Source organism: Manacus vitellinus, unplaced genomic scaffold, assembly GCF_001715985.3.
Source record: "Manacus vitellinus isolate BGI_N305 unplaced genomic scaffold, ASM171598v3 scaffold_3_pilon, whole genome shotgun sequence".
NCBI classification, from domain to species: domain Eukaryota; kingdom Metazoa; phylum Chordata; class Aves; order Passeriformes; family Pipridae; genus Manacus; species Manacus vitellinus.
The window spans coordinates 28645593-28662650 of NW_021940535.1; the positions used below are offsets into that span (position 1 = coordinate 28645593).

Here is a 17058-nt window from a genome sequence, read left to right on the forward strand (position 1 = left end):
CAATTTCAATGCCTGTGCAGCTACAGACAGGAAATTAACATCCCCTATGTCAAAAGTACCTTTATTTTTATAACTCATGCCAATCATTTAGTCCTATATTTAATGTAGGAATGTAGCATTCAGAACAAGCATCCTTGCATGACAACAACAATTAGGTAATAGACTAAGGAAAATCATCTAACAGCAAAGTATTTCCCATAAGTCTACAATACAACATAAATCACACTCATAAATCAGAAACATTACTCTGTGAGTGATTGACAAGAACTTTCACACCTCAAACTGTTGATCCCCAGACATTATTTCTAAGGTCAAACATTCAGGTCAGACATTATTTTCTAAGAACAAAAATTATAGTAATAGAGAAATTTGCTCTTCTCTGAGGATGAAGTGGTTGTCTGTGATACAAAACAGTGTTGGGAGTCCAAAAAATTCTCTATAGCCCACTGTACCACAGGAGGGAAAAGAGCAAACATGGAGGACTGAACAAAAATCAACAGTAATTCACCATTAACTGCACAAAAAGCAGGGAATTTGCTCTAATATGAAGAAAATGACAGCTTCTCCTCAGGCACCGAAAACATAATTATCCCCTAAACCACCCTAAAATAACTATCACTAGTGCAGCCCAGAAAACTGCAATTCCCAACTGGGGAGCACCACCACTGTCATGCATGAGAGGGATGCAGTGCGAAGTAAGTAGTACTCCATCTAGATTTTCAGATCACATGTGACTCATTATTAAATAACAGCATGGAAGGGAAAGAGAATCAATTAAAAAGGACATTATAACTGGCTGTTTGCACACATGTACATAGAGGTGCCTATGTGTGTTTGCATAAAAAGAATATACTGCTCCATATAAGTTTCTGTAATCAGTTGAATTAAAGCTGTCTCAACTTTTGTTCATCCCACCTCTAAGTTAGCTTTTAGTTTATTCATATAAGCTTTGAACTTCATTCTGCAGTAGCTGTTTGCAGTATCCAAATTGGCTTGTATTTCACTACAGCATGGACACAACTTTAATAATAAAGTCACAATATTCTGCATCAGGTTTTCATCTTAGTTCTGATAAGCAGTAACACTCAGAAGTATCATGTCATAGTCATGCAGGAGTGTTGCAGCCATCTGCTTTACACAATGCATTGTATAAAAAAACCCCTCTGGACACTAATGAAAAACATATATGACAAAAATGTAATTCATACTGGTAGTCTGAAAGCTCAAGAATGAAAAAGAAATCAATTCAGCTGCAAATTTTAACTAGATCAGGTTAACAACACTGACTGTAGACTTCTAGTGACATATGCTGGATTTCTCATAAAGAAGTTACCTAAAAGTAGGATTTATGTAATTATAATTTTACACTAAATTTTTGAATAATTTAGGAAAGAAACAGAAATACTCCTTTTAAGCTGATCAGCATTATGCATCAAATGAAAGGTTCTGTACCTTTCTGTACCTTTTCTGAACTATTTTTCTCACTCAGGTGTTCGAGAGCCAAGTAATACATTTTCATACAAAACCTGAACACCGAATAACCACCCTTCTCTTCTTAAACACCCATACAAGTCCTAGGCTGTCAGAGGGCATAGACTCACAGCAAAAGGACAAACGTGCTGCCATGGACTGAAATGAAATAGATTATTTTGCAGAAATGAGACCCTGTCTGTTTATTTCAGACAGGATAATTTGCATGGCTAAACCCAAACATCAAGTGCACTGGAGATGGGGACAGGCAGAGACATGGCCACAATCCACCCCAGCCAATAAATCCCCCTGCCATTATGCTACCTTTGTGTAAGTCCCAAGTAAACTTCATTTTTATAAGCTACTAGTTCTGTCCTTCAAAATTCACAGGCCTTTCAGCCTGTTCCAATGGAAACCCTGCCCCTTCTTCAGATCCTGTTGAGAATAAGCTCTGAGAACCGACTGTGGCTTTCTGGGTTAGTCTGAAAAAAACAAAAGTATTCCCTTTGTTCTCATCTACCCTGTGATCCTTCACACTGCTGCGCAGAGAATAGTCCCTAAGGTCCTTCAGGGTAAAACTCAGTTTCCATCTTTCTAAATCTGTCTCTTCCACTGCAGTGAAGACAAAAATCATATTCCCCCTCCTTTCTGAAATGGTTACAGTAGCTGATCTGCACCAAATGGACCAATGCTGAATTTATTTTATATGCTAATTTACATGATAGCTGCATTCGTTAAAATGAGATCTAATGTTATTAAACTCCTGTAGAGTAATTGTGATTGAAATTTGTCCACGAACTACACACATTCGAACCTCATGAACCAGAAAAGAATTTATAAACGATATTGCTTAAGCACAGGCATGTTGTTTTTAAAATATCTGAAACTATAATTTACACAAACAGGATAAAATTCAGGGTGAATACCATTTACAATCTAACACTCAGTACACAGAATAACAGTAAAAATATAGAAGAGTGGGAAAAGAGGTTAAATTTTTCAATTAAATACAATTAATTTTTTCTGGAGCAAGATAAACTTCACTCATGGGACACCGGTGAGTGTTGTCTTAATCCTAAAACAATCAGTGAGATTTTTTGTTTCTTTATTGCAATCTGTGAAACTATTGGGCTATAAATCTACCTCTGATTTTCTTGTACTAACCTTCCCATTAACTGACCTGCACAGGCTAAAAAGCAGAAGTAAATTGCAAAACAAAATTAGGACTATAGGAAGAAAAGTTATTTTAGATATTTATTACTCACTTGAAAATCTAATGACACAGTGACAAGTTATTTAATTTTGTTGGAATGGAAAGATTAGCATGAAGGAATTAGACCTGGGTAGGATGGCCTAATCAAGATGATAGCTTGATATTCATTAAAAGACAATGATCACGTAAAGATGGAAAAGGTTTACATAAAGAAAATTATAACGCAACAAGAAACCAACTAAAAATCCCATGATACAAATGTAAAACTCATTATTTCTGAAAACATACTATACATATAAAAAAATCCTTGCCTCCACCTAGTCCTCAGAAACATTTATTTTAATCACTGATCGTAAGAAATTTCAGAACTCATTTAGTAGAACATATTTATCTAATTTTTAAAAACTCTTGCTCAGAAGTACCAAAATATGCCTGAGTTATAACTATCCTTTAAGGATAACATTTCTTTGTAGACTAAAATATAAAATTGCGCTTTTTTCTGAGTAAATGCTATTAGTGATGAATAACCCATCAGCTTTCCATAACGTGTTCAAAAAGCTTTCAGAATTTTATTGGTATGGTACTCAGTTCTGATAATTCAGCTTTTAATGCAATCAAAAATATCACCAGGAGCTACTTAATTAATTCCCCAGTGAACCATGAATTTAATTTTCAATGACTTTATTGAGAACTTTTTTTGTTAATTTTACAATGAGAAACTATAATCACTGTTACACAACTTGCAAATATTTCAAACAAGACAGCAATCTCCTATTTTTTTGACTTTTTCTGCTCCAAATTCAGCTCCTGAGATGGATTTTCTGCTTCAGCTTCATTTTCATCTTCCTGTAAAAGAAAATGAAAACATGAACATTAATCAACTTATTGAAGAAGTACACCTTTTCTACTTACGCAGATGTATAGAATTCTGTAAAGACTTTTGCCATCTTTTGTCTGACCAACAAGCATACAAATGAGCAAAAAATGTCATTTATTCAAGTGCTTAATTTTGCTCAAGAATTAAAATAAAAATGATAAGTTTAAACAAGTCTAATCACCTATTTATAGCAGAAGAATAATTTAATGAGTAAATATTTTACTGACCAATTTACTGGATGGTTACATAAAGAAATTACTAAACCACACAGAGATGACAAGATTTTCAAACGTCTGCAGCAGACAGTATTATACACCTTTCCTTTGTTCTTGACCAGAGGTTTCCACTAAATTACTTTTGAATGCAAGAACTTTCATCATTGTACTAAAAATTACTTCTGAAAAGCATCTGCCATTGAAAAATGTTTCATTTTTTTGAGATACTTTTTTTGAGATACGTTTACTTCACCATTTGATAAAAGACAATAAATTTAACTTCAGAGACACTTTATGTGCTGCAACATCGTATTTTTGTCCCATCTAGCATATTTTCTTGACAGGTCTGCCAATTTTCCAATTACTTGTACCACCATATGTTATCTGAAGATCAGTCAGGTCTAAAATAGGAAACATGAGCATGTCAGGCAGCAGCAGGCTTACAATATTCTACAGCTTCAGCTCCAAGAGTAGGGCTCATAACTCACTACAGGTTGCTCTGGATCTCACTGAAAAAATGAAGTGACATCATAATGCCCGTTTCCATAGGAATGGATACTATTTTGTGTCCAGTACAAAATCATGACCTCCAAAGTATAAATTATGGAAGACTGAGAAAACTGTTTTATAAGGCAACTTGCAACCTACTGCATCAGGAAGAGTCCTTATCACAATTTCAAAGTACGTCCGGTTTTCCTGCCTGCATTTTAATTCAATTTACAGAGAATTTTCCATGTTTCAATACACAAGAAATGAACTGACATTTGGGAATGAAGAAGCATCCTGGCTGCCATAACACCACTCATTCCAAGTCGACAGCTGAGAGATAGGAAACACCAGGGACATTAGGTGGGACCCAGGAACCCAGGGTGTAGTATCCTGATTTAAAACAGCATCTTCATTCTTGTAGGAAAATAATTTTATCTTTTTACATCCTAGTCCTTTTTTCACCATTAAAGCATGTTTTGTAGGAATGACTATAATAAAGTTTTAGAGGCAGAAAACATATTGGAAGATCACATGGGCAGCACTATAATAAAATTTTAGAAGTAGAAAACATATAGGAATCTCACATAGGCAGCACAAAATATGGAAGATCTCATTTAAAAAAAGTGGTCTTGTAATATGTTACACAGAACTAAAATAAAATGGAAAAGCTAGTTGTTCTATTAAAGAAGCAGACACTCTAAGCCATTCTGCCTTTAAACCCTCCGACTTCTGGGGACAGGCCAGGCAGTGAGAAATATTTACGTGACTGACCACTAAAGGTTAAAAGCATTTTTTCTTATCTTTCTGGACTGTCATCTCTTCAATTACCTTTAAAACACGTAGAGAGCCCTGTGGCTCTTTTGGTTTAGGTGAGAAACAAGTCTGTGCTTGTGTGTGAAACCAAAGACTGCTGATTCACTGAAATCAGAAGTGTAGAATATATTCAAGAGAGTGTAATGTATAGTCCATATACAGATGTCAAACTTCCAAAGAAAACACAAGCAGGGCAGAATGGGAAACTACAAAGGAGTGAGGTGTAACTAAGCTTAGACGTACTGCTTACAGGTGACAAAAGAATAAATGGAATAAAAAAAACACCCACAGGAACTTCTGGCTGCTATAGAAAAACAGCGGGTTATTTAACGAAGAACTTCGTAATAAAAAACAGCAAATCTGCATGTTTCTGAAGGTTCCTACAGAAGTTGTATCCCAACTGACCTCAATGCCAACTAACCCACATCCCTAGAACACAACCTGATATTATTCCAATGTCCTGACTTGTGCTCCCTCATACAGGGAATATAAACCCTATACTATCATTTTTTTTCCCAGAACACTTGACATAATGCTTAGGGTTTCCTCTCCTAACATACAGAGCATGCAGAAATTTCAAAGACAACAGAGTCCTACCTCCACCGAGGGCCACAAGAGGTACATTAGGTTCAATACCTCAGCTTCCTGAGACTATTTTTTGAGGACAACAAAAGGTTTTATCTAGTGAAAGAGGGGTTTTTTTAACAGAATCTTCTGGTTTTGTGTAGACTTGAAATGTTTTAATTCTGTGCTCAAAAGGTCATGCTTGTGCTCTGGCAGATTTCCCAGGTTACAGCAGCAGCTGCAGTGATCAGCTTATCTGAGATGCAGAAATGATGGCTGAGTGGTGATGGCAACTCCAGGAGTTGCTCGGTGTGAATACTCAAAATGGAAGCATCTGCTTTGGTATATTTTGCAGAACTAATACTCTTTCCTTTGTTGGTCTCCTGTTGCTTAAACTAACTAAAACATATTCAAACAGGTAAAATCTACCGGCAGGGCATAAATTTGATTTATGTGGGCAGATTTCCACACACAAGTCATCCAGATGTTTGACTGATACTTTGTAATTTTTGTATTTTTATGCACAAAAACTTTCTGACCAGCAATGTACTAAAAACCATGCTCCACATATGACATCCTAACTTTTACAGGTGCTTTTACTTCATCTCTGTTTTCCAAGAACAGAAACTCACATCTCATTTTGAAACAGCAATCCAAGTGTGGTATCTCTGAGCAGAAATGACTGCTGTGCAAAGAGCAGAGTAATGGTGTTTGATCCTTCTCATCGTATGAATTATCACAGTGAGAAAACTTTGTCAGATACACCTTAAGCCAGATCAGTTCCCAGACCTGTGCACAGCCACATGAGCAACAGTCAAGATGGCAGAAAGGATTTTCAGAGGATACTGGCAAGCATGAACCACCAGTTTTGGCACTTATGCAACTTTCTGCCAGAAAACAAGTGACAGCAGGAGGCCTTAGAATGGCAAACTTACTAATGATGGAAAATTGTCACAAAAATTTGGGACATGAACTCCTACAAATTATAAGAAGTAAAATATCACTGCCAGTATGCTTGGGAAAGATCTGAACTGGCAATTTAGAGTACATATTAACCATACCACAAGATGTAAAGACTCACTATTCTTTGTTTGCTGACAATGCCAAATTTCTATGAAATGCTTTATCTTTTTTTTTTTTTTAGTAGTCCAAGAAGCAGCCCAATGACTGCACACAGATTACTGAAATAGTTGGAGTTTCCGATGTCATTAATAATGTCTGAATTTTCAGCTACATAGTCTACATAGTCTAATTATACAGAAATTATGCCAAACAGACTGCAGATTAAATATATTTAATATATTTGTTTTAGTAATTAACACCTATCATTATCATTATAATGCTTTTAATTCTGATCTATAGCAAAGGAAAACCTCTTTATTTTCATGTTATCTGTAAAAAACCATCCATGATGTCAGTGTGCAAAGTTTCTATTACCAGTGGCTGCACAGAAGATGAAATACTGAATTCTGGTTTCTGTTGACAGAAATTCAGTTCACATTATTTCTATTAATACCTCACATCTCTATTTTACATTGTCATTTATTTTGCTTCCAGATGTCTATGACTCTAACATCTAATGCCTGCATTCTAAAAATCCTAAAATTAAAGTAGTTTTTGCTAGTAGACGTCACAAATCAAACTTTCAAAGTAGTTCTTGCCGTCAGATACCAAAAATCAAACTTGTCTCAGTATCTTTTCTGACTACAGGCAACCACAGACTCAAATATTATACAGTGAATACACTCACCTAAAAGATGCCTCAGCACAGAAATGCTGACTTGTAAGAGTAGCCAAGGGAAGTGAATCCCTCAGAACTGTACTATTACTCTTACTAAAAAAGCACACTTAACAGCCCAAAGATTATTTTTATATTGAAATGAATAAAGTTTACTAGCCTGGAATTGACATTATTCCAGATTTACAAAACCAACAGTGATAAGGAAAAGCACAAAGGGCATTACAAAGTGCTGTTAAACCCAGCACTGAACTGAAATGTCAGCTCAGGATCTCCTTAAGCCACTGAAGACTGGATGACTCATCTGCATCCTCATCTGATGCTGATGGAGCGATGGACCTTCCACATCAGTTTTCCTACATCCTTTGCCCTGGCATTCCTCCTTTTGGAAAAGTACTGGATTCTTTGGGTGCTCTATGGATGTCTCCAAACGCCTTGTGGGCATTGCTTCCTTCAAACTGCTTAGTCTGTACTTGGTAGCTGTGCATTTATGGGTCACAGCAACAGAACAGGGCCAAGAATTTAGAACCAAGACCCTACAATCTGCCACCGAAATATGTGTTTAAGTATTGAGCATTCAATAACTTTGCTGAAGTTCATGAGAATACTTCAATATTTAGATATCTTTAGCTGCCAAAACCAAAGGTAAGAATCTGACTTTTAAGATCCTATTTCTGAAAGTTTTTAGCTGACAGTTGAGAGAGACTATCACATAACTTCATCTCCTTTAAAGGCATGTTTAAGGTCAACTACAAATATTGCCCTGACCAGAGAATAATGGGTCTGATATGTAAAGTTTATTTTGAGTAATTATTCCAGAATATTCCCCCGTAGACAAATTCTGGAATAAAAAGGGGAAAAAAAGCCAAGAAGCAGGCTTTTGAATATCCCTTTCTCTTTTTGCCCCTCTAACCAATTTCATTCAGAATGTCTGAGAATTCCTTTTTACTCCATTACTTAATGACATGAAATCTAGAAGACAACAGTGAATTAGACAATTCTTAGCTCTGCAGGAAATCTGACACTATTTTGCAAGTAGAACAGATCACACCTCAATTAACTGTGCTGGGAAATGCACCAATTCACAGATTTGTCCGTTACACCACACCTGTAATTTCTAGAGCTGCACTACAAATGTATACTTAATAAAGTAGACTTGCTCTTGTGTGTTTTGCAAACTGCAACCCATATTCTAAACTTAATAAACAGCTTTATATTACAGGATGATGTCAAGGATCATCTGAATAATAAGAAAATATGCAAAACACAAAAATGTCCTGCTATAATGAGGAATGGCTAAAGGGTTCTCTATGCTATCATACAATTTAGAAATATAATCTCAAAAACACTCAAGACTAATTCTGATACTATTATTTTCTATAGTATCTTAACCTAAAAAAGCTGTAATATGACTAACATACTAAGCTCCAGTGAGGGTGTTCCTCCAAGGTATTTCATCTCCTGCCTCACAGAATCTAGCTAGGAAAATACCAGTTGGAAGTAGGTAAAAATACTTTCAATACTCTTAAAAAATACATCAGGAAAAAAGAAATTTATTAACTAGGAGAGCTTTTGTCTGTGTACATAAAGTCTAGCTTTCCAAAGTCACAGGCCAAATTTGGAGGAAAATTAGTGTCAGGCAAAAATTGGGGGTTAAAGTAGCCTCTCTGTTAAATGGGCAAAAGGTAAGCATCCAACAGTAATATTCAAAAGTTATTCTTCTTCAAAAGTCTATGCCATCTTTTTCAAATGCCTTACTGACAATCCTTATAATGAAGAGTGGTGCAAGAATACAGAGTACAAATGGAACAGTTCTTTACCAATGGATATTAGAAGCAAATATAAATTTCTTGTGATAGATGACAGTTTTCTGTCACGCAGCTCTGCAGTGATAAGGCAGATGCTTGTTTCCAAGGAAAAGGAGACCCTTGCTACATGGATCATTTTCATAGTGACAGCCTTGTCACCAAGTTTGACATTTGTTTCATGAAGTATTCTGAAGCAGCCATCAAGAAAACGCCCCCTCTGGGACCACTGGCAAGCTGACAGTTGTACCTTTTAATGCGCATCTCCAGTAATTCTTACTGTCAAAGCTCACCAAAGTCCTACCACAAAATCTCTGTTGATCTGTTCCATTAAAAACTGTAGGCTTTGAAGGGACTAACCACTACAATGTAAGCAAAGCCGACATGAATTTACTGGAAGCAGCTCTCCACCTCAATTTGTCCAGTGAAAAGAGCAACGTTTGACTGTTTCCTTCCCCAGGCAGTACATGGCACTGTGCTCTAGGTGGCAATGCAAGACCAGCAGAACTACTTTTACTCTAAAGCTCCTCTTAAGCTACAAGCAGCTGCATGTTTATCACAAACTCTTTCCTTTAACTTGCACTGATACAAGAACTTGAAAGTATTTTTGAAATGTTTGTCAGTGTTCTGTATTTTCTATTTCCTCGTTGCTAATTCTGATTATACAGATAAATGTACCATTGCAAGAGCCCTTACAGTCAAGTTTCATTTAATGCTTAGTACAGAAGTGGAATTTCATGCCAGATTCCAAATCTTCCATCTGTTCCTCTCCTTTTTAGGAGGCAACCATTCCACTGAGTGGCCCCTTTGGCTGACTGCCACTACAGTTGGGATCCTCTTCAGGGCAGGTGGTGCTTGAAACCCAACCATTGTTTTACAAGTTCAGCTGGTTCTCCTTGAAGAAAGTAGAGGAAAATGTTTCCTCTTTAACAATTTGAGTCTTTGAAGGTTCAGGTTTATGAACATTAGACTGCACCTATAAATGCTTAGATATCACAAACGTGAAATATCAACTAAGAAAGAGATGAAAAGCAACTTTAACATGACTGTTCTCTGCCTATATGGGACAGGCCTCCTTAATTTCCACTCTGGTCTCAGAGTGCACACTTGCATCAGTTTTCAAGCTTTCAAGTCTGACAGTGTCCTGAATAAGATCCTTTCTAAGGCAAATTTATCCCTCAATGATAATAATCACATCCGTGCATATATAAACACATATATGGAAACCACAATAGCATTTTCTATTTATGTGGTAATATCTTAATTATTTTTATAAATTGTAAATTTAAAACAGAAAATTCCACTTTATATATATTCATAATACTACCACAGAATAATATTCCATAGCCTAGAAATGTATATTCTAATAAAGATGATATTAAATATTTGTGGTTATACTCCAGCCATATTTACACTATACATTTACTAAACTATAAGAAGTAAAACTTATTTTTATATTCTTTATACTAAGAAATAAAATGTCTTCTTCTTCCAATAGTTACATGAGAACAAAAGGTGCTCAGCCCAACAATAAGGAATTAATAGCTCTAAGTAGTATTTAATTAAAAAAAAACCCAACAAGTAAAAGTTTAATTTTTAAATGCTCAATTATTAGGCTATACATGTATCTTTGTAGTTACTAAATGATAGCAGAAGATTTTTTTCATGCTTTAACTGTTTTCACAAATAAGTTTGGCTATTGAAAGCCTTTAATCAAGAGGTCTGAACGTTCTGCTTCCAAAATGATTAACAACATTAAATAGAAAAGCAAGAAAAACTGAGTTATAGCAAAATGCTTCTGAAGCTGCTATCGAGACATATTGCTCAAAGTTGAAGGCAGTTGAAAGACATCACTGTAAACATTATTGAAGGACATATTTTTAATGGAAAAAAATAGTACTACCATATGAAAGGAATAAATTTATCGCAATAACAGAGAAAATCTAGACCCTAATGAAAATGTTTTAGGAAAAATGAGTGCATTGCATGCTTCTGACCAAAATTAATTAGAGTTTTAATGTTTTACATATCCACCATAATTCTTTAAATGGTGCATTTATTTCATAGTAATAAACACTCGGTTCATTAAGTAAACTTCAAAATCTGTGTTATTCGCTACATTTAACAACCTTTGGCCCTCTTCTTGATTCAGGTTTCCAAAGCATTGAATAAGCAATTGAGGAACACAGTTAAATTTCATGACTCTGCATATTTAGGATTCTTATTTCACCTAAGACAAAGGGCATTTAATCTACCATTCTATACTGAATTTCAACTTTAGTGAGCCATGATAGATACTGGAATGAACTTACAAGAAATGCTTAATTAAATTACTGTAAAAAGCATAATCAAAGTTCTTTCTTTCCTTTTGACAAAAGAAAATGCTCATTTAATTGGAAAAAGTCTACTGCAGTATTTTAAATTTATTAACTTTGGAATTCATGAAAATATTACTATAATGTGACAGGTAAGAATTGAGAAAGCTTTTTTCTTCTTATTTCATCAGAACATTTCACCAGAGTACAGCTGTGAAATTCTGCTCAGGCTCAAGATGTAAAAGACAGATCTTTCAGTGGAGTTACTATGATGACATAGGAGTCTAAACAGCAAAGGCCTTTATTTAGTCACCTATTTTTCAAAATGTCATAAAAGTAAATGCTGTAAAAAAAGACTTTATATTTATTGTAATACTGAATTCCTATCATTAGTAGCAATCCATGAAGTTGCCAACAAAACAGACAGAAATGAACAAAGCTGCAGAAGTAGACGGAGAATAGAGTGTGAGAGCAAATAGAATCTGTGCTACTGATGAAGAAATCAGTGATTGAAAAGACTTTTGCTTTTTTAAAAAAGCCAAAAACTACAATTCCTTTCAGTAGGTCCCCTCAAACACATATACAGCTATTTAAACCCAGAATCCAACAACTATAACTAGGTAAACTTCAAAATCTATTAAAACAAAAAGAGCATTTTAGGCAAGGATCAGATCCATAGTTTGATATTAGCAGGCCAAGTACAATCTCTCATGGAAGACCTACACCTTCCCTACTGTTATAATTCATTACTCTGAATTAACACATGCACTGAAGACCTACACAGAAGTCAAAATCATTCCTTTCCAAGCCGTATAAACATACTTTTAATCTGATAATATAGAATTGCATAATGATTCACAGAATGGTTCCCTTCATCTATTTGTCTATGGACCTGAAATCTAACAAGACAAGAAATCTATGGACTTAGACATTGGACTTCATTTGGTTTGATGGCAAAGGAGGGCTTGTAGATTTTATATTTTTATACTTTATAAAAAATATAAAATTTTATTTAATTGGTTTTTTTATATTTTCATTGCTGTATTTGAAGGTAGCTCTTACTGTTCTGACCCTGTAATGATGCCTGAACAGTCCTGTTTCATACAATAGATCAAATCAGCTGTCTTTGAAGCACCAAGGGTGTATCAGTTGGTAATAAACACATGGTTAATTTGGAATCAAAATTGTAAAATTTAATAAGCAAGGTTTTAATAGTTTCAGGCTGATCAGCTTCTAAATTTAAAAAAAAAAAGTATTAGGTTTTACAGTAGGTTGAGTTCTCTTCAAACTCCACTCATCTTTGCATTTCCAAGTGAGGATCTAAAGCCAAATGTTATTTAATTCAGGAATGTTTGGGTAATTTGTCATGATAGCGATGTTGTGTCTGTAATTTTTTGAAGTTAGAATCTGATGAAACTCTTTCAACTGGAAATAATGTGATGTGTAACCATTTCATGTTCCAAATATCATCAAAAGGAACTTTCCAAAAAACCTGCCCTGTAAAAGCAACATCTGCTTTCAATCATACTCTGATATCCTTCCAAAACTTGGTATCTAACAATATTTATATACTTTGGAAAAAAAAAAAAAAAAAAAAGATTAGTTGAAAAGATTAGACGCCTTTCAGAAGCTTAGAATCAAATTAATTTACAGACCTCATCTTGGTGCTGGTAGTCACCACAAACAGGACTCCTTTCAGGTTCACCATGCATTTCTTTGTGATAAATTTAGAAGTTACTGTTTCAAACTGTACCACATCAAAGTCATCTTTTGGTTTGTCAACCTCTTGCTTCTCATCTCTGCCCGCCCTCCAACCAATCACGCATAACTTTGTTAGAAGAGTGGGAGAAAAAAATACTTTGATGAGATTCAATTACTGAAAAGCTATATTTTAGATTTCCAAAGCTAGTGAAATTTGGCTATAACTAATCAGTGTTTTGCATGTTTATGCTAGAAGAGTTCATTACAGAGCTCACATTATAAATTGTTGTTTATGTACTTTTCCCTTAAAACACTGAAGTAACTTAATATCATTCACTGAAACTCCTTTTGAAGCTCACTAAACTCCATCCCTCAGATGACTACTCACTCAGAAGGCTTTTTGTCTCCCATTACATTGTATCACAGTGCTACCAAGACATAATATTCTTCACAACCATTAAGAGCCACAACTTGTAAACTTGTATACATGCATCATTACATTCAACTCATCTGATTACTGAACTGAACAGTACCATTTACTGGGGCTGTGTATGAAATATACTGTAGAACAAGGCTCCTCTGGAATTGAATACTGCATTTAAACAGCCCCTCGATCAAGCAGGGCATTTAAATTATGCGTATTTAAGAGGAAGTTGAGGCTATTTTCAGAGGGCTATCTTTTCCAAAAATCTTAGTGCTGCCACTCAACTACCTCTAGAAAAAGTGTAATAGCACCTTATGCAGGGTCAGCTATGGCCCAACAGAGATGTCTGGTAGTTGCTGCCCTCTGCTCTTGCACAACAGTTAGTCTTGTAACTATCAGCATTACCTAAAAACATCAAGGAAAAGCTTACATATTCATTCATTTTACTTAGTTGCAATCTATTTGCCTGTTTTTATTCTTTCTCTTTCTGCATATACAGGAGTTCCAGGAACTGGATATCACAATTCTAAGAAGTAACTGCCAGTAGTTATTTCATTATTTTCTGTTTACTGATGATTTAAGATAAGCTTAGGACATGTCTCCTTTATACGCACAAAACCAAACCAAACATGTAGTATATTTAAAAAAAGGTTATGTAGAAAAAACAGGCTCGTGTTCTCCTATGGCAAATATCACTTAGTATTTGAGACAATTCATTTGCTGCTTCCTCTCATCTGGATGTACCTTAGACAACCAACACATTAAGAACCACAGAAGACTATAGCACATCCATTTAAATCAGAATTTAAATCTGGAAATGAAAAATGTAACTTTACTACTTAGTCTGCCAAAGTAATTTTTAAATATGATTATAAACTATATATGACTGTAAAGAAAATACAGCAAATGATGTCTATTTTGGCAGACAACAAATCATGGATCTTACTCTTCCTACATTAATTGGTGTTTCTCTTTGTCTGTCACTACTCTCCTTAATGTCAGTGACAGTTATTGGCATTAATCATTTTTTACTTGAATTTGGCTGAAGTATTTTCAATTCATTTAAAATCAAGCAAACCTTTCAGGAGGTAAGTTCTCAAAAAAGCAAATAATGAAAGATTTTGTTAGCTGTTGCTTCCCCTGTGGATTCGACTCTCACTGAATTATTGACATGGGTCGGAACCAACTGGATACCTGCCTGGGAGGGAAAACTGAACTATACAAATACACGAGACTCCATGTGAGCTCTCTCTCTCTTTTCTCTGTCTGCCTGCACCACGTGAATCATCGAATCTTGTCAGTAACCATTTTTCCTTTCTTCTCTCTCCTTTTCTCTTTCTTCTCTCTTTCTTTACCCTTTTAATCCGTTTTCTTCTTTTACTCTTTTCCTTCTCTAGTGGTTAACTTAAAACCAATGAATTGTGTTTTACTAAAGCTAGTATGTTGATTGTTTGCAAGAGGTGTTCTCTGTGAACTGAGTTTTTGTGCTGGGTGTTTTAGCAAAATGCTTTTCTTGATTGTATTTTACTCCCATAAAACCTTTTGCCAAAATATCTTATTTTTCTCATTAAATTAAAATAATTTCTCTTAGAGAAGAGTGTGTGACTCTTTCTCTGGATGTGAATTAGAGGTTATAATGAACCAAAAGGCTTTCAAAAAGTCTTAAATAAAATGTAACTGCTCTGGGCATCTTATGGCTTAAAATCTGGAGTGTAACACCCTGTCCATTGAAAATTCCCCCAAATGATGCCTTTTGAGACTTAGATATAGAAAGGTCTCTAAGTCCTACCACAATTTTGCTGTTCGAATTGATAAATGGTAAGACATAGATATTTATTTACCTATAATATTAACAAATAATCCAAATCTGGCTGATTCATATCATGCCATATGCTGTATAAACACATCTGGAGAGTTTGATCATACAGAGTCTAAAATCAGTTATGATAAAAATGAAAGAAGAAAAGGCCAAGAAGTAAAATATCATAAAAGCTAAGTGGGTCAGGGGAATGGCCATGTATCTCAATCACATTTTTGTGCCAATTATGGCTATTAAATGAAGAATTAATCAAAAGTGATTATAATAAAAATGTATATAAATATAGAAATATTTTATATTTCTTTACAAAATAAATATACTGATTGTACAGGACAGACTTAAAAATGAGACAGTTATTGAAGATATTTTATCGAAACGGTACTGGGCCTTGAGTCAGTCTGTAGATGTGTCCTGCAGGGGAAACTGGTCAGGGGTGTGTAGAAAAAGCTGAGAAAACCTCTGGATAACAAAAAACCTCAGGAAAATGTCACTGGAGAAGAGGAAGAAATGGAGGAGTGGTACTTAATGGAGTTTCTAATCTAAAGGGGATTCACTAACAGAAACCAGCATAAAGTTAATGCATGTGTTGTTAGTAAAGCAAGGTCTGAGAATCAGTTGAGGAATTTCTCAGCTGAAATCTCTGACGTTTGTGCCCCTACTATAATACTTATTCAGCCTGGAGGATGTGGAGATTGAACTGACTGCTATGTTAAAGAACTTATCTGTAAAATGTGACTAATAATAGTTTCAGTGTTAGGATGGAGCTCTATGCATGAAAAGATTTATACAACTGCTAAGTGCTGTCATTATTATTACATTCAGAAAGTACAGAAGGCTTTAAAAGCATTAACTTTTCTAGCCCAGAACATCACCCATTCTTTCTGAAACTAGCAAATAAAACATTAAATGAGTGTAGTTATTGTAAGAAATTGTCTGTTTTTAAGTTCTGATGCTTATTTTTTGTCTCTAGGAAAAGTTAGCAATCATTGATAGCAGGAATTTTATGTTACACGATATTGTATGATATGCAGCAAGCTATAAAGCACATGAAAAACAGTTTTACTTCATATAAACTTGCTTTCTGGAAATTATTGAATTGGAAAGATGCTTTGAGAGCAACCAGAAAGCAATGCATAAAAAAGGTGTCTGGTTTGGAATGATGAAAACAGAATGCAGTTAATTTTTAAAATATAACGTAGGAAGGAAGTAACTATCAAGTCAGTGCTAGTATATCAGCAAGTGGGATCAAATGAAGTTGATGTGTCTATTCCTCTTTTTCAGAAGGAGAAGCATCTGCTCTCCAAGGAAGACCAAATCCTAAAAGAATGTAAGTGGTAGTCCATATTGTCTCTATGAAAGCCGCAGTGGCCAGCTGGAGTTAGATCAGTTTTTTTCTACATGAATGTACTTTCATTTTTAGGCTGTCTTGCACTGTGCGAAGATAATTGTTAAGATTGTGGTCAAGAATTATATCTTTGGATGCAGAAACTCTCAGATATTTAGTTTCTGATTTTAAACTTCTTAAAAGTATCATTTATGTCCTGTCTAGTGCTTACAATTTAAACTTTACTGTTTACTCAATGGACAGTGGAAGTTTCACACACAATATTCTCTA

General features: G+C 35.0%; 1 protein-coding gene across 5 annotated transcripts in view; it reads right to left on the reverse strand.

The window, feature by feature from the left end:
• Nucleotides 1-2711: 2711 nt before the first annotated feature.
• The window catches only part of PHF14 (PHD finger protein 14), a 159375-nt gene continuing 145028 nt past the window's right edge, over nt 2712-17058 (reverse strand). For 4 of the 5 annotated variants that reach the window (XM_018075667.2, XM_018075665.2, XM_018075666.2 and 1 more), the window contains one exon: nt 2712-3529. In XM_018075667.2, coding sequence (XP_017931156.1) covers nt 3455-3529 — 75 coding nt within the window. In that variant the 3' untranslated portion in view covers nt 2712-3454. The remainder of the gene's footprint in view (nt 3530-17058) is intronic. The other variant, XM_018075664.2, reaches the window with a different exon arrangement.